Here is a 24,351-nt window from a genome sequence, read left to right as displayed (position 1 = left end):
TGCAAGTCAATGGGACCACAACCCAACTTCTCGCTCAAAATATTAAGTCAATACATTTTTTCCACAAGAGGTTATGGTCTCAGTAGCTAATTTCACTTCTTCTAATATGTTTCCTTATGGCGATTTTCAAAGTAATAGTGTCATGGCAAACATGGCATAGTTTGGGGGCCCCCAAACTATGGAACAGTTTGCCATACAATGTCAGAATGGCTGAATTGGTGGATGTTTTTAAATCACGGTTAAAAACTCCTCTCTATTGCATGGCTTTTCCTTCTTTTTAACCTGTGTTTTATTGCGTGTTTTAATGTATTTGATTTTATTTCTTTCTATTCAGCGCTTTGTAAACTCTTGTTTTTGAAAAGTGCTTTACAAATAAAATGCATTATTATAAAGTTTATTATTAACAAGATATAACAGATATGAGAGGGTTGTTTCGGGTTGTGTTTGCCTAGTGATTGACAGGTTGCCCATGCGTTGCCAATGGGCCAATAGTAGGCAGACAACCCAAACTCCACTCCCTCCACTTAAGGGCTCCACCGGCTCCAAAGAATGTCAACATGGCGGCAACCGTAAACACAATCTCCAGGCTTCAAAACGGCCCTCAAAAAGCCAATGGGTGACATCACACTCACCATGTCCATCTTTTTTTACAGTCTATGGGTGGGACATAAAAAGTACCAAAAATTTTTTTAAATTTTGTGTTATCAAACATTTTGAAAGAGTACCTATCACTTTTTTTTTTCCAAATGGTGGAGATCTGGATTTGGAACAAAACTCTCCACGTTTAGATGCTTTGCACTTGAAGACAGGCATGTTGTACCAGGTGTCATGTGTCTTTATACCCCTGCTCACTTATTGAACCAATGCATGAATACCAACCCTTTGCAGGGACACAAATCTGACAACAAAGTGATAACCACACGCAACGTTATGACAAATGTTTTGAGCTTTAATTGGTTGATTTTAAGAGGTTACATAGTAGTAAACATACTGGTTACACGCGTGAAGTTTGATGAAATCATCCACCGGAGCACATGTGCATGTCAAACCTCACCTTTGTCCTCTCAGAATCACTTAGAAAATATAACGCTCACACCCTGCAGTTTGAGTCTCCACAGTGACTTGGAGAGCAAGCTCACACATCACAGTCATCATCCTCATCGTCCTTTTCATCATCATCATCATCATCATCACCGACATCCCCATCATCAGCAAAGTCCACAGCAGTGCAATCTTCACTCTTCACTCAGTCTGGAATACTTTAAATAGTTTTTTTGTCCGGGGGGTCGAGTCCCCCAGCATCAGGCCAGCCGGTGAGTGTTCACGTCTAGCACCAGAGTAGCTTTGATATCGACTGGCTTGGCGAAAAGACAATCCATCATGCGCTGCTCTCATGGCGCCTGTTAAATTCAATGCCGACACTTCACAGCGAAATCATCTTTGAATGAGTTTTTTTTTGGTGGTGCTTTTTTATTATTTTTTTCTCAATTATTATTTTAAGAACATGGAATTTGGAAGGAACTGAAAGAGTACATTGTTTCTTCCTCATTTAAATCAAGTACCACAAGTAGACAGATTTCAAGTAGAGTATGGAGTATGCATATCTTACATCCCGGCGAGGTCGTCTCGCACCAAGCAGGGGGAAATACATCTGAATGCCCGTGAAAACATGAGATACATTGGTGCAACAAGGAAATCAAAATGCTAAAAAAAAAAAACAAGAAGATGCTACAATGATAACATAATTCAAAATAAATGTAGAAAAAATGACAACATAATCAAATGTTAGTTAACAGCATTTCAAAGTAAAATAAAGACAGAAAATGAAGTGGCAAGGAGAGAGAAAATACATGTCTGCCTCTCCCATAGAAAAAATAATTAGTGCATCAATATCGTTACATTTTAGTATCAACTACACACTGAGCATGTAGCGACGTACAACTGCATGAAAGAAAAGTGTGTTTTTTTTTTGTTTTATTATTCTTTCTATAGCACTGAAACACTCAGACGCCTGAGTCTGATCCAACAACACACAGACATGAAGCTCCAAAATGTATCAAGAACACTTTATCAACGCTACATTGTTGAGGCGAAGAGGGCTAGCTAGCAGTGATTTGAATCTTAATGTGCGTACTGGTAGTAGTGTTTGTGGTATACTGTCCATGAGTCCAACAGTAACAAAGCTTCCAAAGCAACGTATCTAAACAGTTTTAGATATATGGCTTTGGTTTCCAGAGAAGCAGGCTGGGGCGCCGGACGCTGCGCCCCTCCTGTTCACTTATTGTGTGTGAGTTCAAGACAAAGCCATATATCAGAATATTTCAATATTAGATTACTTAAATATGAATCCAGTATTCTAATATTGGATTATTTCAGTGAATTAATCCAATATTTGAGATATATGGCTTTGCTTCCAGAGCAGCAGGTCAGGGCTTGAATCATTGTACCCCTGTTGTTCTGGCAGAGAGGTTACAAGCTATGAAGCTTAGACCTGGAGAGTCGATCTTCTCTAGGTGTAGGCTGCTTGGGGGGTCAGGGGGTGGGGTGGGGTGGGATGGGATGGGATGGGTGGGTTCACTCAACAAGGGGGTTTGTGGGCTGAAAAATGGGAGACTTAACAAGATCAGGCACATGACTTCAGGGTCGATCCACACCTGGGCAAAAATACCTTTGAATACCTTATCTTCCAAGACACTTAAACACACTTAAGCACCTTAAACACCAAGGATAATACCGGTGTTATTTAAAGTTATAGCCCATTGACTACTGTCTGTGTGTAGGTTACATTCCCCAAGTCATTTTGCAATGCATGCTGTATGTAATTACATTTTTTTAACATTTACTTATTTTCTGTCATGTTTAAAAAACAAACTTTACGGTGTCAAACCTAGCTTGAAATGAATTGCTGTCAAATATGCTAACTGCTATGCTAACAAAGATTCCCCAAAAACAAGACATGGATGTGACAGTAAAGTTTGTAAGGCGACATGTTTTTATGGGAGTATTTCCTGGAGGACATTCTTCCATTTCTTCCTGTTGGTATCAGGTGATTGACAGTAAGCAGAGCGTAACCTAATGCAGCGCTGATATGAAAACAACTCAACTCAGGCCCAGTGAAATAACGATAACAGAAACTTTGATAAAACTAAATTAAGGCCTCATGTTTACTGTGATGGATTATCTAGCTTGGGCAATTTTCAAGTCTGTGTAAGTTGTTTTTCATACTGTACAAAAATGAATGGCAGCAAATAGCTTCTTCTGAAGGGAGGAAAACAAAACCTGACATCTCCAACTATGCCGACTGTGTGCAGACACCAGCAGGAATAATGTAAAGGAGAGGGGCAACCTAGACGAATGGCACAAACTTAAGAAAACACCGGTATTATCCTTTAAAGGTGAACACATCATTTGCAAGTGAAGATAAACAAAGCGCTCCTTATATTTTTTCCCAAGTATTCAATATATATTCAGCTACTTCTCAGCCCAGGTTTGCACTAGTTTGGACACTTGAGTCTCATTATTAAGGTCGTGATACTCGGGCAACTTTGAGGGCAGCTGAGTTGACCAACACTCCTTTAAACGGGACAAGGAATTGGCAATTGGAAAAAGTCAAAGGAGTTACATACTGAACAAATGTAAAGTGAAAAACATACTCTTAAAATCACTTAACTACATTAAGTGTTGACCCTGTATCATGGCCTTGAGAGCGGCGCCAGAGGATGGAGGTGTTTTGAAGGAGTACCAGTGTGGATACAGAGGGAGGTGGGAGGATGAAGAGGACTAATGTGTCAGGTACGTCCCGCTAAAGACCTGGAAGGACTCGTTGGAGGAAGTAGGGTCACCCCCCTTTAGCTAAAATGACAAGCTCAAATCACCGAAGAATGTGAAGTGACATCGATTCGGACTCCCCCTCTTCACTCCATACGGGGATCAGATCAGTCAACTCGATAACCGAAAACGCCACCTGTGCCTTTACACTGCTAGATCTTTCAATGCCAGAACTGACTCTTCCTTCCCGCTTTGAGTTTCCCCACTTTCGATTCGATTTGATGACCCAGCCGATTCTGGTTCCTTCCTCCATCCTCCACTATAGCAGGTCGGGCAGGTGGCTGTAGACGGAGTCCAGCAGCGTCTGGCTGGCCTCCTGGCTCTTCACCCCGGCGATCTCAAACAGCCGGTCCAGCTTGTCCTCGGCGGCGGGGATCTCCTCGATGACGTGCAGCTCTTCGGGGTTCAGGATGTGCAGCATGTCGTCGAAGATGGGCTGCAGGTCGCACGGGTCCAGACGCACCTGCCGCAGCACCGTGTCTTTCTTCTCTGGAGGGGAGAGGGGGAGAGAGAGAGAATGGTTTACATACAGCTGTAATAATAACAATAACTTTATTTATATAGCACTTTTATAAAACACAGTTTACAAAGTGCTTCACAGTATACAGTAAGATAGTAAAACAATAGTACCACAAAACAAATAGTGGGTAGCCTAGATAATATCACGACACAATAAATAAGGCATGAAGTAGATAATTATAATAAAGCAAGATAAAGCAAAACACAATAAAATAAACATAAAATGATAAAAAAAAGTCTTACAATAAAATCTAATCAAACAACTTTACAAAGTGCTTACAGAAGAGTAAAAGTAGGCTAAGAACTGAACAGACCAAAAGCTGAAGACAAAATAGGGCCTATAATATGTTATAACTCTTCTAAGTTCTAAGTTATTATGAATATCTTAACATAATATGTACTAAATTTGTGCTTTTACGCAAGGCAAGGCAAACTTAATAAAACACAAAAAATACACAATTTGCCTTGTAAAATGACATTAAAAAAGAAAGAAAGAAAGATAGAAATAGATAAATAAGGATAATAATAAAAAATAGAAGTATTCTTTTATATTGTTTTAGTGTTTCCGATAGTCTTCAATAGATAGAACATGGTCAGAGATGGATGGAAATTTGTTGCATTTTTACATTTTAACCTGCCTTGTTAAATATAAACAAGTAAACCATTGGTCATGCAGTGTTTTCCCCACCAATTGAACTTTAGACTGCTAGTGTTTTTTTTTGTCATGATGGAGACAGACAAGGAAGTGAGAGGAATAAGCACAAAAACACAAATGAGAGAGGGTGACAAAACAGAAAAGAGAGAAAAGACTTGAGCTAAAGTCAGTGGAAAATGTGAAGAACTGCAATGCTATTAAGTCTAGATAGTAACTTATGATCTTGTTTAATCCCTGCTGTTATTGTGACTATTTTTAGTATTTTTTAACCCCAGTTAGTCATAGTAGTAGTAGCAGTAGTATTTAAAAATCGAAAGATAATAATATGATTATTATTATTATTATTGTTATTATTCCACTGTCACAAATAAACCTTCTTCAAAACTATCAATCTATCTTTGAAGCGAGATAAAAAATGTGAATGTTAAATTTGAATGTGAATGTGAAATTCAAAGTGTCTTAAATATGATGGTTAAAGAATCCACAGCCATTTTCAAGCTGCTAATTAAAATAAACAATTTTTGTACATACAGTATTTGATGTCAGTAAATACAAATAAGGCTAGAAAACTAAGAGCACTACGCCAAGTGTCCAGATGGGGGCAGTACACACACACACACACACACACACACACACACACACACACACACACACATCCATATCTGACTGCACGGCTGTCACATTATTTTCAATGACAGAGCTGTGTGAGACACATTAGTGAGTGTCTGAATAATTTGCTAAGGGTGTGAAAATTTGACACCGCTGATATACAATATCTTCACAGGCCGCTGCCAAGAAACCCGGCCTTTTCTCTGAGAACGAGCCATCTTGGCCACCAGAAATGCTTTGTCAGATGAAAGATTTGCAACATTGTTTGATCACATTTATTCAGCACTTTCCCTTAGGAGTCGATCTCATGGGGAGTTTCGGGATTAAATAGTCTCTTTTAAGTCTGGAGGACAGAAGTTCAGTGAGTTTCTGGAGTATGAGCGTCCTGTTTGACTTGGAGAGTGAAGAATAAATTTCGTTTTTGATTTTGTTTTGGGTGTATGCTGTGAATAATGATGTCTACTCTAGAATAATGGACACAAATACCTGTCACTGGCTGTGCTTATTGTTTCCTTACTGACACCTGTAGCGTTTAACACACACCTGTTGACTGCCTGCCAAGATGGCCGACTGTTCAGGAAAAGTTAAAGCTGCACTAGAGAAGAGCGTCCCATCCCTCTAATTGAGACGCCGTATTTTCACTTTATTTGCCCAAATGAAACTCTGGTGTCAGGTGTGATCACTAGCATGAAATCACTGCGCATGAGAAGTGACGAATCAAAACTTAAGAGCGAAATATAAAACTGTCTCCTGTTTCTGGCAGTTATTTTGCTTTCTGCATATTCATTCGAGGACATAAAATGGTGCGAGTGTGCACCAAAGCTGCACTATGCAATTTTTGCACGAGATGTAACTGTTTGAATTTTGAGGACTGGAGAAACGTGACGTGGGATTTCCAGACATGACGGTGTGTTGTTGACACACGACACACGTGACAGCACATGTGTTTCAACATGTAAGTGAGAGGTCAGGGTTCCCCGGCTGAAATGGCTGTCATTCCTGATGTGGGGTGCCATGCAGCTCCAGTTGGCTGTGTGTGTGTGTGTGTGTGTGTGTGTGTGCAATAATGGAAGTCTTTTCCCATGTTCCTATTCTATTCTATTCTATTCTATTCTATTCTATTCTATTCTATGCTAGGGGAACCTAATAGACAGAATGACAGTCCTGTAAACCCAAAGATCACAGGTTTGATCCTCGCAACTGTCATGTGACCTGTTGAAATGCCCTTGAGCAAGACACTGAGCCCTATTCTATTCTATTCTATTCTATTCTATGCTATTCTATTCTATTCTAGGAGCTTTGGGGTATCAGGGGAACCTAACAGACAGAACGACAGTCCTGTAAACCAAAAGTTCACAGGTTTGATCCTCACAACTGTCATGTGACCTGTTGAAATGTCCTGGAGCAAGACACTGAATCCCTATTCTATTCTGTTCTATTCTATGGGAACCTAATAGACAGAATGACAGTCCTGTAAACCAAAAGTTCACAGGTTTGATCCTCACAACTGTCATGTGACCTGTTGAAATGTCCTTAAGCAAGACACTGAATCGCTATTCTATTCTATTCTATTCTATTCTATTCTATTCTATTCTGTGGGCTTTAGAACTGTAGGCTTTGGGGGACCAAACAGATGAGAGTGAAAGTCCTGTAAACCAAAAGGTCACAAGTTTGATCCTCGCAACTATTCTATTCTATTCAGAGTTCCCGGCTCACCTTTGGTAATGAAGGAGCCGGTCCTGCTGAGGGCGGAGTCTTTGCTGGAGGTGGAGTCACAGCGGAGCAGGGGCTCTGATTCGTCGGGGAAGAAGCCCTTGGTGCGGTCCACCGGCGACTGCTCCACCAGCCCGCCGCCGGCTCCGCCCACGATGCCGCTGCTGCCGCTGCCGCCACTCCCGCCACTCCCGCCGCTCCCGCCGCTCCCGCCGCTGCCGCCGCTGCCGCCGCTGCCGGGGGAGTCCAGCGGCTTGTGGATGGGACTGAGGCTTTGGCTTACATTCACTGAGGTCATCAGCTGGTTAATGTCAAACTGTAGGAGGGAGACGGAGAGGGAGAGATGGCGGGAAGGGAGAGGGAGGTAAAGTAAGTAAGTAAGTAAAGTTTATTTATAAAGCACATTTCACAGAGTCACCAAGTAAAATAGTTAAAATAAGACCACAAAACTGTAAAAAACAGTAAGATATAAAGACAATAAGACATAAAAACTGAAATTATTATAGACACAGAGGATAAATGAAGGCCAGTCTGAACAGATGAGTCTTTGAGTGAAGGGGGGAGGAAAGATGCAGAAAGAGAGGAATAAGGAGGTAAGGGGGGAGGAGAGATGGAGAAGGAAGTTTAGGGGAAAGATGGAGGAAGAGAGGAGGAACATGGAGTTAAAGGGGAGAGGAAAGATAGAGATGGGGATTAGGGGGAAAGATGTAAGGAAAGAGGGGGAATAGGGAGGTGAGGGAGAGAAGAGATGGAGAAGGAAGTAAGGGGGGGGAGGATGGAGAGAGAGGAGGGGATAGGAGGGTGAGGAGACAGAAAAGAGAAAGGGTGAAAGGAAGAGGGGAGGGATGGTGAGGGATGGAGAGGGAGAGAGAGGAAGGATGGAGTGAGGAAACACAGGAGAGAGGGGAGAAGAGGATTATGGGGGAAAAGAGGGAAGAGGGGGAAAGAGAGAAAGAAAAGCAAATGGGAAGAGACGAAGGAGAAAACAAGAAAGTAGAGGGAATGTAGGAGGAAGGGAAAGAATAGATGGAGAGAGTTGTGAAGTTGAAGTTGAAGGAATGAATGGGGAAAAGGCAGAGTAGAAGAAGAAAGAGAGAGAGAGAAAGAGAGAGAGAGAGAGAGAGAGAGACAGAGAGAGAGAAACACAAGTGTCCAGAAAACAAAGGCTGAGTATACAGTGCTCTCTCTCTCTCTCTGTGTGTGTGTGTGTGTGTGTTTGTGTGTGTGTGTGTGTGGGTCGGGTGGCACAGCTCTGCCCCGACCTCTCTGCTCTAGACCACCCACCACACACACACACACACACATACACACATACATACAATACAAACTCCCTATCACAAACAAACTTACACAAACTCTCTGTTTATCTCACATACACAGTCAGACTTTCTGTGCTTTTTCTCCCTCTTTCACACACACACACACACACACACACACACTCTCTCTCTCTCTGTCTCGCTCTCTCTCTCTCACTCACACACACACACACACACACACCATGACAGACAGCCTGGTATTTACTGCCCACAGAGCACATGGGCTCCTGTCACACACCCGTTAAACAGTAATTCAATTCAACACCATTGTACTGCAGCACAGGAGACAGACTTTGTCTGTCTGTATCTCTCCATCTAGTCAACTCTTTTCCTCTGACTCTCTCCCTATCTATCCTTACATCTCTGTTTTTTATTGTCTCTCCATCCCTCTCTTTCTTTGTCTTTCTTTCTGTCCTTATGCAACCATATTTCTCTCTTTTTTCTCTCAAATTTCTCAAAATCGCCTCATGTTTCTGTTTCTCTCTCTGTTTCTCGTTCCCAACATCCCTCTATTTCTTTATCTGTTTCTGTCCCTATCCTTCCATCTTTGCCTCTTTCCATTTCCTCCTCTATCCTTCCATCTCGTTCTGTTTTTCCTCTCAATTCATTCTTCTTTTTCTGCTCCTTTCTGCTTCTCTATCCTTCCATCTTTCTGTCTCCTTCCCTCTAAACTTCCATCTCTGGTCCTTGTAGCCTTATCATTAATCAGTTTCTCTCTTATCCTTCCATCTTTGTCTTTCCTTCTCTATCCTTCCATCTCTTTCTGTTTTTCTCCCTCTATCCCTCACTTTCTCCTCCTCTCCTCTATCATTCCATCTTTCTGTCTCTTTCGATCTTCACAGTAAACGTCCAGCTCCATTTCTTGCTCTCCATCCCTCTCTTTGTTTCTGTTTCTCCTCCTATCCTCACATCTTCCTCTTTCTCTTTTTTTTCCTCTTTCCTCCCCTATCCTCCCACCACCCTCCCCTAACCCCCACTCCCCCCACCCTCCCTCTCTCTCCCTCTCTCTCTCTTTGGTGTGGTAATGAACCTGTGGTTTGAACCAGTAGTGACTGGTTTGGGGATGAGATCATGAGAGCGCGTCTTGTTTTTCCCAGCATGACTCCAGTCAGACCTAAAGGTCGCAGCAGCAGAGAGGTCATTTCATTCACCGCACAGAGGAAATCCAACCCGGCTTGAAACTACATTAGAAAAAACTTGACTGTCTGACGGTGAAAATCCATTGTTTTCCATTGGATTTCTGCTCAATATAATATCAGGCCTGATGGGCACGCATCTGCAGTATCTGGGTTAGAAACAAACAGCAGTACTGTTCTCTCTCTCTCTCTTCCTCTCTCTCTTTCTCCCTCTCTCTCTCTCGCTCTTTCTCTCATTTTCTTTCTCTCTATTCAATAATGTCTCTGGGTCAGTAGGCCGGAGTGTGACACAACTTGAGATACTTAGAAAACAAACACACTCTGTCTCGCTCACAAAGGCTTGTGAGGCATGGGCACAAATACGCACAAACAAACACACACACACACACACACACATGCACACACACATTTACACACAAACAGAGGCACACCAACATTCACCCAGGAGCAGATGCGACCGTGTCAAGATAATGTTAGGAGCAGATGTAGCAAAACAAAAACACAGAGACCCATAAGGGAGGACAGACGACAAATTTAGCGGCCTCCAGGGACCGGAAGTCAGCGGACGCATACGACGCACGCTATTGGACAAGCTCAAATGATCTGATGTTCATCTCTGTGGCACAGATCCGATCTTCTCATGGCCGTCTAAACCAGCACTTCTCACCCATTTTGTCTCACAGCGGCCCAAAAATGAAGCGACGCCCAAATGATGATTTTTCTGTTTTCCCTTTTTAGGCCACTTGGTTAATTATAGGAGGAAATCCCAAGGCTGCAAATACAAAATTATTTCAGGAAAACTCAAAGACGTCACAAAGATGGAAAACACAGTAATTTTCTATATTAGCAATAGTGTTTCCTCTGTAATTTGATGCAGTTTTGTCCCATATCTGTGTCTGTTTGGGTCCAACTTATGATTCAAGCTGAGGTTGTAGTGCTAAAAATGTTTTCTAATCATAGTAAAAACATTACTTGTAAAACAGTTGGACTACACTAATTTTAGTCTTAGATGATAGTAAGGCTAAATTACAATGCTAATTTTAATTTTCTCTAGCAGTTGTGGTAATTCCCTTGCTGCGGTGGCTCACCACTGCTGAATGAATACAGAGGGAACACTGCAATATATATTTTTAATTTTAACCTTTATTTATCCAGGGGAAGTCGACTGAGCATGCTCGCTCCTTTCCAGTAACATCCTGCTTCACATTCAGACAGGGTTCAGTTTGAATGTTTGGGGGTTCAGTGCCTTGCTCAAGGGCAACTCCACTGTAGTTGCTGAGGGAAAAGAGAGCTTTACTCATTTACTCTCCACACCCACATTTTCCGAACCGGTCCTGGGATTTGAACTGACGATTTTCCGGTCACAAGCTCGCTTCTCTAACCTCTACATTTTTTTCACATTCCATGAATCATCTCATGACCCCGCACCACAAAAATCATGCTGCGAACCCCAAATTTCTCATGACCCCCAGGTTGGGAACCACCGGTCTGAAGGTGCTTTCAAACGGAGCGGTGGATTCGCTAGTTACCGTTTGCTTTCAACAAGTTTGTGGTGGATGTTTGTTGGCCAAAAAAAGGGCTAAAAAATGTAAATCTGTTCAACTTTCCCAAGCAGAATCTGCTGCCGCTTCATCTCACAGCCAATCAAATTTTAGTAGGGGTTGATGACACCCCACTAAAGCATTCAACATGGCGACCGCTAGCTAGCTAACAACTTAGCATGCAAACAAATAGCAATAACATTGGCAATCTAAATAAATATCTTTGTAGGTTTCTTTCGCGGTAAAAACAATATTTACGACTGTATAATCTTTGATTTGTGTTCATCATTTTTTAAATTGTTTTAAAGAAATAGATTGAGCAATGGGCTATGTGTACGAGGTGTAGGCTGTACGGTTTTGATTACGTTGCTATGACGAATTCCTCTCCCTGCGAACACGGCCTGCCTACCGCCGTGTGAAAAGCTTTCTCCCTTCACTAGAGAGGAACTGCGGACGCTTTGCGGTGTCCGCCGCTCTGTCTGAAAGCACCTTTTAACCACAGGGACTCTGATTTCCCCGATCTTGGCAGCCGTGAGAAGATCAGGACTGAGCCACCGAGGACTGAGCTGTGGGGGAAAAACAGTATCGTTGTTCCAGAAACTTCCCAGGCCAGTCTGAGTCAGAGGAACGAGACAAGGGGCAGAGAGAGAGAGAGAGGGAGAGAGAGAAAGAGAGAGAGAGAGAGAGAGAGAGAGAGAGGGAAAGAGAGAGAGAGAGAGAGAGAGAGAGAGAGAGAGGGAGAGAGAGGGGGATCAGGCTGAGATGCTGACTGCTCCTGTCAGCACAACACAAGGGCCTGATAGGGACGAGGGCTTAGACACACACGAGGCACACACTCTGACACGCACATGTACACACACATACACACACATGTACACACACACACACACACACACACACACACACACACACTAAGGCTATAGCCTAGTTGGGAGAGTTGGATATGAAGGACACAGGGGACAGGCACAGACACCGGGGATATTTTGATTAATTAGATTAAAAATGTTGGAGCAAAAAATCTCACTCAGCTGTAATTACTCCCAAAACAGATGGGCTGTTAACTAAGATGCAGCTAAGATAGGAACTTGGCCCAGCAGTCCTCTGTAGCTCAGCGGGGAGAGCATGGCACACACCCCGCCACTGCTGTCGAGTCCCACCAGGGCCAAGTCTGTTAAAGGATAAGTTCGGCGATTTTGGACCTATATATAATTTGTCTCTTACATAGCTGTACTAGTTGGACCAGCAGAGAATATTGGCTCCTGAGTCGGCTGTCGGTTGAAACAGCGAGCTCCGTTGCCTCTTGCTGCTAACAATGAGTCTAAATGGGGCTTGTCAAAATATCTCCAAAAAAGCCAGTCTGTGAAAACGATATGGCGACCGACCAACCGACATATTTATATTCACAGCCTGGAAAGCAACAGCACTGCACCATTTCCACTCAGTAGATAGTCTTCTACCAAACTCTACTGTTTACAATCTGACCTGACCGTACGAGAAGCTAGATCACTCCGCCAGTAACGCACTTTCACCCCACAGCAGTGATTTCCTGATTAGTGAAAGTGTGCGTAATTGTGGAATTGTGTCATGAAATCAGAGCTAATTTTAATTTATGTACTTTGCAACTTCTCCCTTTACTCTCAACTCTCCTGTAGAGCTTACAAATGGCTTTTTTGGAAATATTTTGACAAACCCTGTTCATCCGACAGCTGATTCTGGAGTCAATATTCTCTGTGGGTCCAAGTACTACAGGTATGGAAGAGACAAATTATATACACAGTACGTCCAAAATCGCCAAACTTATCCTTTAAAAACACTGTATGCTTTCATGGTGCTGTAACATGCTTTGGTTAAAAGAGACCACCATGTAGTGTGTTCATCCTGACCAAAACTTATATCTCCAAAAAGTGGACTTTCTCAAGGTTAAGAAAAACAATCATTTTTTCTATTGCCTCCCATGCATTTATGACATTTTACAATGCATCTTTAATGGATCGGATCATGTGTCCACATTTACTCCATGTGCTGCAGTACACTGGGCAGCAGGCTGTGTTGGCAAGCATCTGGACTGCAGAAGTGTCCTTGAGCAAGTCACTGAGTCCCTACCAGCTCCCTGGGGTGCTGCTCTGTAACTCACCCTCCTTTTCTGGGGGGCGAACTGGAACAACTTCCCAATGTCAGTGTCAGTGGTCACAAACTGACTAAGATAGTCTCTCTGAATCACCTTTCAGTATGAGTCACTGCAATTTCTGGGAAATTTTGTCTGTTTTCCAGAAAGCAAGGGATGCGGTTTTGTTTTTCTTAATGTTATGGGTCTCATCATGGAAGGGACTGAATGGCCTCTAATGGGACCAGAGTCATAAACACTCAATTAGGGCGGAAATTGGATTCCATTGTGCATCATTGTGGCTAGAAGAGAAAATGACTACTATACTGTAATCCTTATAATAAGTGTTTTTTTTTGTTTTCAGCTGTTCGCTCTAGAACACAAAGGGGGGTAAGAGAGGAAAAGAGGACGAGCAAACAAAAAGACAAATGATAACGGCTTCTCTTTCTCTCTCTCTCTCTCTCTCTATCCCTCCCTCTCTCTGTGTCTCTCTCTCTCTCCCTCTCTCTGTCTCTCTGTGTCTCCTGTGAATAAATCTAATCAGGGAAAACCACAGAGTCCATTTACTCAAAAAACAAAAAAACAAAAATCATTTTTGCTCTTTTATATTGCTCACAACAAGATTTTTGTGCTTCTCACGTGGCACACCAGAGGCAAAACTTTGTTCTGTTCAATCACTGTCCCTAAATGGATTATTCTGATGACTGACTTCTCTTTTTGGCTTCAGTTTTTCAACCTGGAACATCCAGAGGTTAAAAAACAATCATAAAATCCCACAAAATTAGGCCCTGAAACACTCAAATAGTGATCTATAAATCACATGGAGGTACAGATATCCTAAGGCACAATTACGCTGAATACGAGTGAATTGGTATATCACACCATTTCAAATCTGATGCTGTGTGGGTGGGATATTTTCTCTTTTTCCCGTTTGAGTCCAGACAAATCATCTGGGTCATGGCCTGCTGACTGAAGTGGCCCCAATCTTTTCCCAGACATGTTTGCCCTTTTTTTTTTTTTTCAAAAATGAAACCGACAGTTTAAGGGGCTTTATTTGGGACATCTGTCTGATCGGAAATCTCTTTTTGATGCTGTTAAGCTTGAAATGAGCCATCTATATGTATGGCTGGCTCATGAGCCATCTATATGTATGCTGGCTCATATTCCCGGGGTTGAAAACATTAAGCTTCTTTAAACTTTAAGAGGTCCAACGTGAGACCGGTTGGTGCAAGAGTTGGGAATGAGGCGGGTTGAAATTTGCACAAAATCGTTCCGCCGGAGGCTGTCTGGCATAGATCTAGAGGAAAACAACAGTCTGCAGTCAAACAACAAGACTGGGACTCACCGCATTTCCAGATTTTTCTATTTTTCATTCTTTTATCAGAATAAAACACGCATAATACAGACATTTCAGCAATCGGGCCTTCCTCAATGTGCATAAATAATACTAATACTATAATACTAAAGAACATCTTAATAGATTGGGTGGTTGTACAGTGGGGAAACATAGCATTTCATTTTTTTAGTTTTTTTTTAGCTTTATTATAAGCCCTGTGACAGACTGGCGACCTGTCCAGGGTGCTTCCCAATGCATGCTGGGACAGGCTCCAGCCCCTCCGTGACCCTGACATACTCTAAGTAGGTATGGAAAATGAATGAACGAATGAATGAGCTTCATTATAGTGTTTCCCTATGTTGTTCACTGTGTCTCAAGTGTGTGTTGCTGCTGGGACAACTGAATTTTCCCCTGGGACAAATAGAGTATCTATGCATCTATACAGGGAAGATTGAACACACATGCTCTTCTGCAACAACGGCCTGCTTCCCACTCACATAGTCAGATAGATTCATACCCAGGAGCTGCCCAGTGACAAAAAAACACAATCTTCTGCTGTTGTAGGTGAAGTGTTGTGCAGGGTCACCTAGAGGGTAGCTATTGAGAGGAAAGAGTGTTTCTCATCCCGTGTTCCCATACGAATTTGTCCAACTGCTCCACAATTTGAACCCCGTAATCTTCCGGTCAACCTTCCCCCTACTTTGACCTCTGGGCTACACTCAGAAGAGACAGGAAGGGCATCTTGAAATGGATTTAAGACCAAGGCAACCACCAAAAGGAAGAAACAAAAAGCTGGCAAAAACAGACGGTTTCCGATTGAACACAGCTAATGAAACTTCTGAAACTGTAAGTCAGCAGCAAGAAAAAGCGAAAGTGAAAATGTGTCCTGAAATGTCAATGGTTGAGGAATTTTGTTCAGAGTTGGGGCCAGAAAGTGAATCTGAAAGCCAGAAATCGCAGCACCAGACCAAGTAATCATTGACTGGAACTGATCAACAACCCCATAGATTCCCAAAGATATATTATGGTCATTTTTTGCTATGGGGCAGTAAAAATCTAACTTATTTAAGACTTTTTCCAGACTATTTATTTATTTGAGGACTCACAGATATCCTGGACAGGGCTCTGAGCTGAAATCACCCTCTCTTCCTCTCTCTCCCTCTATCAGTCTTTCCTTCCCTCTCCAGCTCCATCATTCCCTCCCTCCCTCCCTCCAGCTCCATCTGGTGCAATCTCTGATATGATCCGTTCATTAGCCACACAGAGGAGAGTTATCTAAATGAAACAGCATGACTGCTCATTAATCACATATTTGTACATATCGACGCCAGAGCCGAAAAGACGCAGGAGGGCGCAGCAATCTCTCTATTAAAAACCCATTTTATGAATGGATTCAAAAATGTTTTAAAGGCCCAATCAACATTTTTTTTGACCATACTGTATACAGATTGACTATATTTCCATAAACTGTGTTACTCGTAGGTGCAAAAAAAAAAGCTTTGTGCGACTCCACAACACATTTTGAAGCTTTCAAAGAGCAGAATAAAAATCATGTGGAGAGTATTTGCCTCTGTGATATGAACTCTGGGGATAAAGTGGGTTGGACTAAGGCCTCCAATCCCATGTTTTGGCTTTCGGTGGTGGCGGTGGGTCGAACATTTTGTTTACATCTGGATAGGGCTTTAATCCTGTCATAATGATGATTACGCTTATTCAAGGTTACATCCCTACTCTGGCTGTCTGCTCGCTAACCCACTGCGAATTTTCGATTTTTTAAAAGACTATTTTATCAGACGGCACACAGAGGAGGGGGAATGACATGTTATGAGAGCTGTGATGGACCAGAACCCCACGCCGCCGCGAACATGCGTCACTCCGCCGCATGCAGCCTCTTCTGTCGGGTTTCATCTCTCACGCAGCAGCGCAGATAAAAATAGTCGCATGCATCAGACAGCTGACGCTCAATTGTTCCGAGGGGAACGCCATCGATACTGGGAATGTTGTTTTTTTTTCTTTTACTGTGTGTTCGATAGTCAAAGTCGTATATTGCTGTTATGTAACTGATACATGGACATGATTCCCCTAAGTGAGTCACACTGACCCGGCCCGAAGTGAGTGAGGATTCACATCGACCGACCCCGGATATCGACTGACCCGCGCAAATGGCCATATATGTCTCGCACACATCTTCCTCTCTCTCTCTTTCACTATCCCTCTCTCTTTCTCTCTGACTATCTGTCTCTTTCTCTGTCTCTGTTCTGTAGTCATGTTCAGACAGCAGGCAAATCTTGTTTTTAAAATCTGATCTTTAAGACCGAACGTCCACATTGTAATTTACAAGCTACCAGATTGGATTTGTGTGCTATATTGCTTATTTTAACTGTTTTTATGATGGAGTTTTCTAGTTCATCACACAAGACAAATACATTGTCTTATATAGTTTTATTTCTATACGTGCTTCAACTTTGTCCTATACTAACCCTAAGCCCCCATGCTGAGAGGACGCATGAAACCCCTTCATTTTTTCCAGGAACTGATATTCCCTTGCTGGTTCTCCATGTGTGTCGTCCCTCTGCTCTTCTTGTTGAAAAGTACGATGTGAAATACATGTTGAGTGGAAAGTGATGAAAAAAAAAACCCCCCACTCGTAATCTGATCTGAGTGGTCAGACTGAGATTCATTTTCAGAGGTACGACTTGAACCCTAACCTTCTATGAATACAGTTTGAATCTGATTGCAAAAGGATTCAATGTGTTTTTTTTGCTGTTTGGACATTAGAAAAAAAATCAAACTCGTATCAGATATGCAAAGAAATCAGATTTGAGTTGCCTATCTGAATATCCCTTTGCTCTCTCTTCCTCTGTCATCTTTCTATTATCTTCCTCTCTCTCTCTCTCTCTCTCTCTCTCTCTCTCTCTCTCACACACACACACACACACACACACATTCAAACACACACACAGACCTGTCCCACCACAGAGTTCAAGTTCATCCTCAAGTCACTGCAAAAACACTCGATAACAGCACTGCTCCCATTTCCTCCATTCCCTCTCCAGCACATTGTGTTCTCCATAAGTTCACCATGCCTCCCTCACTGAACAATTTATTAGCCGCTATCTCATCCGCTATCGATCCAGAGAGAAAGAGAGAAAAATGACCAACAGAGATCATGCGCCCGATTATTAAGTGGCGGTGACAGGCGAAATTACAGCAGGCGATACCCATCTCAGACATTTGGCATATCTTTAAAACCAGAACAAGACTTTAACTGTGCTGCGCTAACCTTGGGAGAGGACTAACATGATACGAATCTGGAGAAAGTTATGAGAGAGGGAGGAACAGAGAGATGGAGCGATGGAAGAAAATGGATGGCGATGAATGATCCACTGTGCCATCAGGCTTCTTGTTCCTCTGTCCCCAGTGTGTGTGTGTGTGTGTGTGTGTGTGTGTGTGTGTGTGTTCTAAAGAGATTACAGTGTGAGGTAGCAGGCTGGTCACGCGGGGCCCATGGGGGAGGTTGCTGTTGCTCTTGTGACTTGTTTATTAACTAACATTTGCCATCCTGACACATGCACGCAGCACTGGTTGCACGTTCATGTGAGTGCGTGTGTGCAGGTTCAAGAGAAAAAGAAGAAGAAGAGAGAGAGAATCATATCTGTGATTGTGAAACTACACTGGACTATAAAAATAGCCGTGCCATATAGACGCAACACAGTATTTATAGAGAAGCTAAGGCACAAGTAATATTTCACTTTGGCAGAGCGTCTTCTTTGTTTAGTGCACATATTGTATCTCTTAACAGTTTGTTTGGAAACCTAGCCTAAAGATAATACTTCTCATACATGGGAGAACAAGAACAGGCAGATCGAGGTCATACTATCTCATTCTGCATCGTGGATCGTACTTTTCCTGACAAAAAAGTCACGTGAAATTTCCCGTTTTACATGTGAAAATGACATTTTCACCTGAGAATCGTCTCTTTTCACACGTGAAATACAATTTTCACATATTAATCAAATATTGTCACATGCAATGGCAGTGAAACAAAGTGTTCACATGTGGACAAAACACTTACCACCTATGAAATTAAGTTTTCAGATTTGCAGTAATAACACTCACATGTGATGTCAGAATACAACGTGGAAAAAAAAATTGATCACATGTGAAATTTACCTTTTCACATGCAAAGATCTGTGAATTGTCTCTGTTCACATGTGAGCTGGAACTTTAACATGTGAAACGACATGTGTCACATCATGTAATCAGGTAACAACGTGCGACACAAAATTATCAATATTGACAACTAGCGAGAGAAAAGCCTGGATGTTATGACAGCAGATCCCCGATGCAGTCGACGTGGGAGGTTGTCTGCTCATGAACGTCTACGGCGCGCTTCAATGTGAAATCGCTCTCCCACAGTGAACTATCGCTTTAATGGTAGGAATGCAGCTGAACCGCAGGGACTTGCTTCGGAGGAACACACCAGAAACCTTTTCTTAGAGATTAGATTTCAGTGGGAGCGAGAGAGAGGGAAAGATCAGGCTGTACTACAGTATGTGCCAGTGGTGTTGACAGAGCTGCAGATGGAAAAGACAGTAAAGGTCACTGATATTTTCCCCAGTAAAGCACAGCCACCTCTGAATAAACCAGACGCTGATTCAAACCAGGGGGAAAATAGCAGTCGAATGAATTTTAAATACTCCCAAAAAACATGTTCACTTTTGAGGCTACACGGGCTGCACTTCCCTGTAGATCTTCTTAAAAACTGGTGCTGAACATACAAATAAACAATATTAAAGGCAAAAAGTGCCCGCACGCAGTATATTAATTTCCCGTGCTTCTATTATTCCACACCTAATAACGTTTCACCCCCAATATAGGCTTGAATCTGATCTGATTCTGTTGTTATTAGGTGTGGAATAATAAAAGCATGGGAGCATTAATATACTGTGTGTGGAGACTTTTTTGTCTTTAATAGTGTAAGAAAACCAGTCATATCCAGTCAAGAAAATCTGTAGCATAAGTCAATCCCAGTCAATCCCATCCATCCATCCAGCCATCCACCACCACTCTCTCTCTGCCCCTCCATCTGTCCATCCTTCCATCCATCCATCCATTTTATCTATCCATCCTACCTGTGGATTGTCCTCCATGACGTAGCGGATCTTCTCCACCACGTCGATGCGGCGCTGGCGGTGCAGGGCGTTGATCAGCTTGGCCAGGTTGGCGTCGCTGTCCCGGATGGTCCAGTGCTGCAGCGCGGCGTACGCCCGCTCGTGGTCCGACGAGTAGCCGTTGGAGAAGGCGGCCACCTCGCGCTCGGTGGCGTTGGCCAGCGACTGGTAAATGTCGATCCACTGGCTGCCCACCTGGGCCGACACCAGCTTCAGGATATCCACTCCTGGAGAGGGAGAGAGAGAGAGAAAGAGAGAGAGAGAGAGAGAGAGAGAGAGAGAGAGAGAGAGAGAGAGAGAGAGAGAGGTTAAAGAATGGAATGGTTGATGGCCATAGCCTAAAGGTTAAAGCAGACTCGTGATCACTTGTTTAAGCACCAGTTCAAATCAGCCATCCAACTGAAAAAACCTGGGTGGAGAAAAAGAGGCGCTCTACCACTTAAGTATCATCAAACAGCCCTTGAGGAAGACTCTTAATCCCCAAACTTTTCCTGGATAAATAAAGGTTTAATGGAATACACTAACTTTTTGGGAGATTTGTCCGTTCGTCAATTTACCCAATAAGTGATGACACCAAACATAGGAATCATCCATGTGTACATCGTTGGCTCTGGTGCTCCATGCTAACACTTTAGCACACACTATATTAAGTGATAGTAGGCGACTAGCGTTATCCCAATAGGGGAAAATGAGAAATTGTGCCAGTTTTGTGTATGCGATTGGTAAAATTTACATAAAATATGATACAAAAATAAGATACTTTTTTTTTTTTACTACCAGGACCTACTGTCCCTGTTTACATAGGAAGTGAAGGTGGTGGGCGATGGGAGAAATCACTGCACAGCGGATGAATACGTGGTTGCTCACCTGAAATCGTTCCAAAAATAAACCTGGCTACATCAACTATATTAAGTTAAATACATACACATGGGATGATTTTGGTGTCTATGTTCTCATCACTTACCGGGTAAGTTGACCAAAACTTGGTGTATTCTTTTACAATTAAGAGACAAGCTGGGCTTTTATTGAGTATCAACCAGATAATGGATATTACGGATTCTTTCCTGTATAATTATAAGATCTGTTTACCTCTAAACACGTAGAGAGAGAGAGAAATGGGGGTTAAAGATTGAAATGTTCAGATTACGGTTCAGGTCTATAGGACACTCATAGTATCTCACCATCTGGATAGAAAGAGAAAGTAAGCGGAGGTCAGGAGTGCAAGGACCACTGTACTTCGAACTATATAGGACAGACATACTTTTCCCTTCCAGTTATACTAGAAGAACATTAGATTCAGATGATTACTGGATTTCTCCTTAACTGAAGAATGTAGGCCAGTAATGGTGAGCTGTTCTAATTTAAAACAAGATGCAGCACCAAACAAATTGCCTCATTTATAACTAATGGAGCCCTCATGCTATGCTCTACACAATAAACTATTGTTCTCTTTCTATAAATTACCCCGCACGTGTGTGTTTGTGTGTGTGTGTGTGTGTGTGTGTGTCTGTGTTGTATGAGTGTGTCTGACAATGATGTATGTCTGTAGCTTTCGCTTGTGCAACTGTCACGGTACATTGTGTAGAGATTTGTGCCAGTTTCTCTCTCTCTCTCTACTATGATAAACACAGCAGTGATCTCTTCTCAAAATAAAGTCTGTCCTGAAGCAGTACAATATGTTTTGTAAGTTGTTGTAAATTGTTGTAAATTGTTGTAAATTGTTGTAAATTGCAACCATGAGCGGGAAGAAACATTAAGCCTCCAGTCACACTTTTTACTTCCCGGACCTATTTTTTCTCTCTAGTTTTTTTTAGCTATAATATATTGACCAAGACTCTTATACTGACCGACTTTGACGGTGGAATTTGTCAGGCTTGTCGGTCTTTTCTGAAGGTCCAATCAGGACGTTTTGGGATCTGTTGGACCTTCAGTGATTTCAACAGCAGAACTCTTTCAGACTGACCGCTCTGGCATGTCCCTTGTGAGACAGTACGCTTTTAACCATCAGGTTGGCTAACTGAGTCATAACGCCAGTGGAACCTCAGGAGCTCAAGGAATCCACCCAGTGAAACAGATCCATCTCTTAACCTCCAGCTCAGCACACACACACACACAGACACACACACACACACACACACACACACACACACACACACACGCAGTCCTGTCCAAGCCAAGCAATGAGCATGATGCAAGAGGCAACTTGGCATGCCTGGAGCCAGACTGGACCTGTCTGGACCAGGGTGATCTGTTATTTTAGTATGTGAAGACAGGCTCCGGCTACATGGTTGAAAGTCCCTTGCGGGGTAAATACACAGAGTCGTATCTGTAGAATATAGACAGCTGTGAGGCTGCTGCTGTCCTGACAGGAGAACGATCTGTTTCTCAAGAGCTTTTTTGCTTATATCAAACAAGTCAAGTTTGATCTTGTTCCAATCGATCACAGAGGAGAATTGTAATATAGCTGAGGAGCTCTGAGTGTGTGTATGTGTGTGTGTGTGTGTGTGTGTATATGAACTCATATCTGGAAGCAAACCTCACTGTGATAGCTTTGTTTTTCATGAAATCTTAAAGCAATAATCTGCCCTAAAGCAGAATTCACATATGCTATTCTCAAGCTCAATATTTGTGAAAATGAACAACTGTTCGAACAAAGAGAACCCAGTGCTTCAGTCCAGTGGTCTTAGGATTCTTGGTCTTGGTTCATTTTGTTATGCTCGGCTTTCCAAGCATGAGGAACTGTTGGCTGTCAGATGTCAACAGCCATCTCTTTATACCCATAAAACCATATGGGACAACAGTCGAACAACAAACAACATACTCATGAAGCCGTATGTTTGCATTTTGAGGTCGTTTTATGTAGTTGGTTTGGTTACGTTGGGTTACTCCTAACAAACCGCACCATAGTTCACTTGGAAGAGGACCAACATCTGAATTTTCAGGCATCTCGGTGCGGTTATTCGGTGCCACCCGAGTCCAAGTCCGAGTCCGAGTTTTCACCTGCCAAAACAAACTGAACTAAAGGAGTAAACACTCCAGAGTTTGAATAGTCCCCTGCAAACATGCTTGATGTGGATGTGCCAGTGTACCAATCAGTGTTAGTGGGGCAGCTCCATGTTTTTATCTCTTGATAAAACCATTCTTTTGTTACTAGCTTTCGGGGTAAGTTGCTCATACTCACACATTACAATTGAAATGTCCAATATCATTGTAAGAACAACATGAATTCTGTTCTGGGTGCATATTCCTTTTGACCTACAGACATCAGCTGCAGAGTGCTGTGCTGCGTCACAGAGACTCAGTGACTTGTTAGGACGCATTCACACTATTCTGCACTTTTTTCACAAGGTGGAGGGAAAGTGAAGTGGCCATTTTGGAAAGGCAAAGCACCTGGCAGCTTTCTAATGTTGGGAACAGCTCTACTTTTCAGAGGAGCGCACATGATGTGGACCGCTTTTTTGATAGCCAACTAATCACAATGACTAATCACAGCTATGCAGGCAGCTGACAGTCCGTTACAACAGCAACCAGAATGAAAATGGAGACCGTAGCAGTGTAACAGTTGGTCGTAGTTGTTGCTCTAATGGGAGCGCATTAGCTGTTATAGAAGTTCCTCAGAAGTGTTTTAGCGTTGTATCTACTGTTTACTGATAGAGGCAGCTACTGCAGCTAGTTGCTATGGAAACAAATGCATGTTGTGCGACCTGCTTTTTCAAGTTATCAGCAGTAAATGCAGTTGAGGCAGCGCTTTTTCAATAAAAAAAGTGGAATAGCGTGAGATTTATCAATCTCAAATGGCCTCTTGTGCTTGAACTGTGGTTCACGATCTCTTGTGACACATAAAAATTTCCACTTAGCATTTCTCTCTTGGTCTCTCACTAACAGCTCTCCCCCCTCTGACGCACTGCTGCTTGTTGAGATATTCTCTGCTCCACTTCTGCACTGATGGTTATGCGATTTGACAATGACTCGGCTGGAAATATAAACGCTGACTCATCTGTTTGTCAAGTAAGAATAGCTCTGTTGTTGAGCGTGACACAAAAAAAAGGAGATGCTGATATTGTGTGTGCTCCCTCCATCAAATAATTCCCATCATGATGTCTGTGTGTGCTGTGCAGGCGTGTCTTGTGTGTGCGTTGTGTGTGCTTTTATTTGTTTGTGTGTGTTTTCGTGCGTGCATGCGTGTAGGTGTGTGAATGTGTGGTTGTGTGCATGTGTGTGTGCTAATACAGAATGTTATCAGACTGATGCGTTACGCCACACCCGCCCTTGAGCCACACACTCACACTTGGAATAGAAACTTGATGTTGATTAACAAACAATAGAAAAAAAGACTTCTTATGGGCTTAGCTTCACTGTTCTTTTGTTTCTTACTGCTTTCCCCCATTGTTGTTGCTATGCCAATTTCAGGAAAACATGA

At 42.6% G+C, this 24,351-nt stretch overlaps 1 protein-coding gene across 1 annotated transcript in view; it reads right to left on the bottom strand.

The window, feature by feature from the left end:
* Positions 1 to 2,935: 2,935 nt before the first annotated feature.
* The window catches only part of tnfrsf21 (tumor necrosis factor receptor superfamily, member 21), a 49,240-nt gene continuing 27,824 nt past the window's right edge, over positions 2,936 to 24,351 (bottom strand). Inside the window, exons 4-7 of the mRNA XM_078289767.1 lie at positions 19,893 to 20,158; positions 7,556 to 7,640; positions 7,328 to 7,468; positions 2,936 to 4,317 (exon numbers count right to left, since the gene is read on the bottom strand). Of these exons, the coding sequence (XP_078145893.1) occupies positions 4,088 to 4,317; positions 7,328 to 7,468; positions 7,556 to 7,640; positions 19,893 to 20,158 (722 nt within the window). The 3' untranslated portion in view covers positions 2,936 to 4,087. The remainder of the gene's footprint in view (positions 4,318 to 7,327; positions 7,469 to 7,555; positions 7,641 to 19,892; positions 20,159 to 24,351) is intronic.

Source organism: Centroberyx gerrardi, chromosome 18, assembly GCF_048128805.1.
Source record: "Centroberyx gerrardi isolate f3 chromosome 18, fCenGer3.hap1.cur.20231027, whole genome shotgun sequence".
Lineage (NCBI taxonomy): Eukaryota > Metazoa > Chordata > Actinopteri > Beryciformes > Berycidae > Centroberyx > Centroberyx gerrardi.
This window is presented reverse-complemented; position numbering and strand designations above follow the sequence as displayed.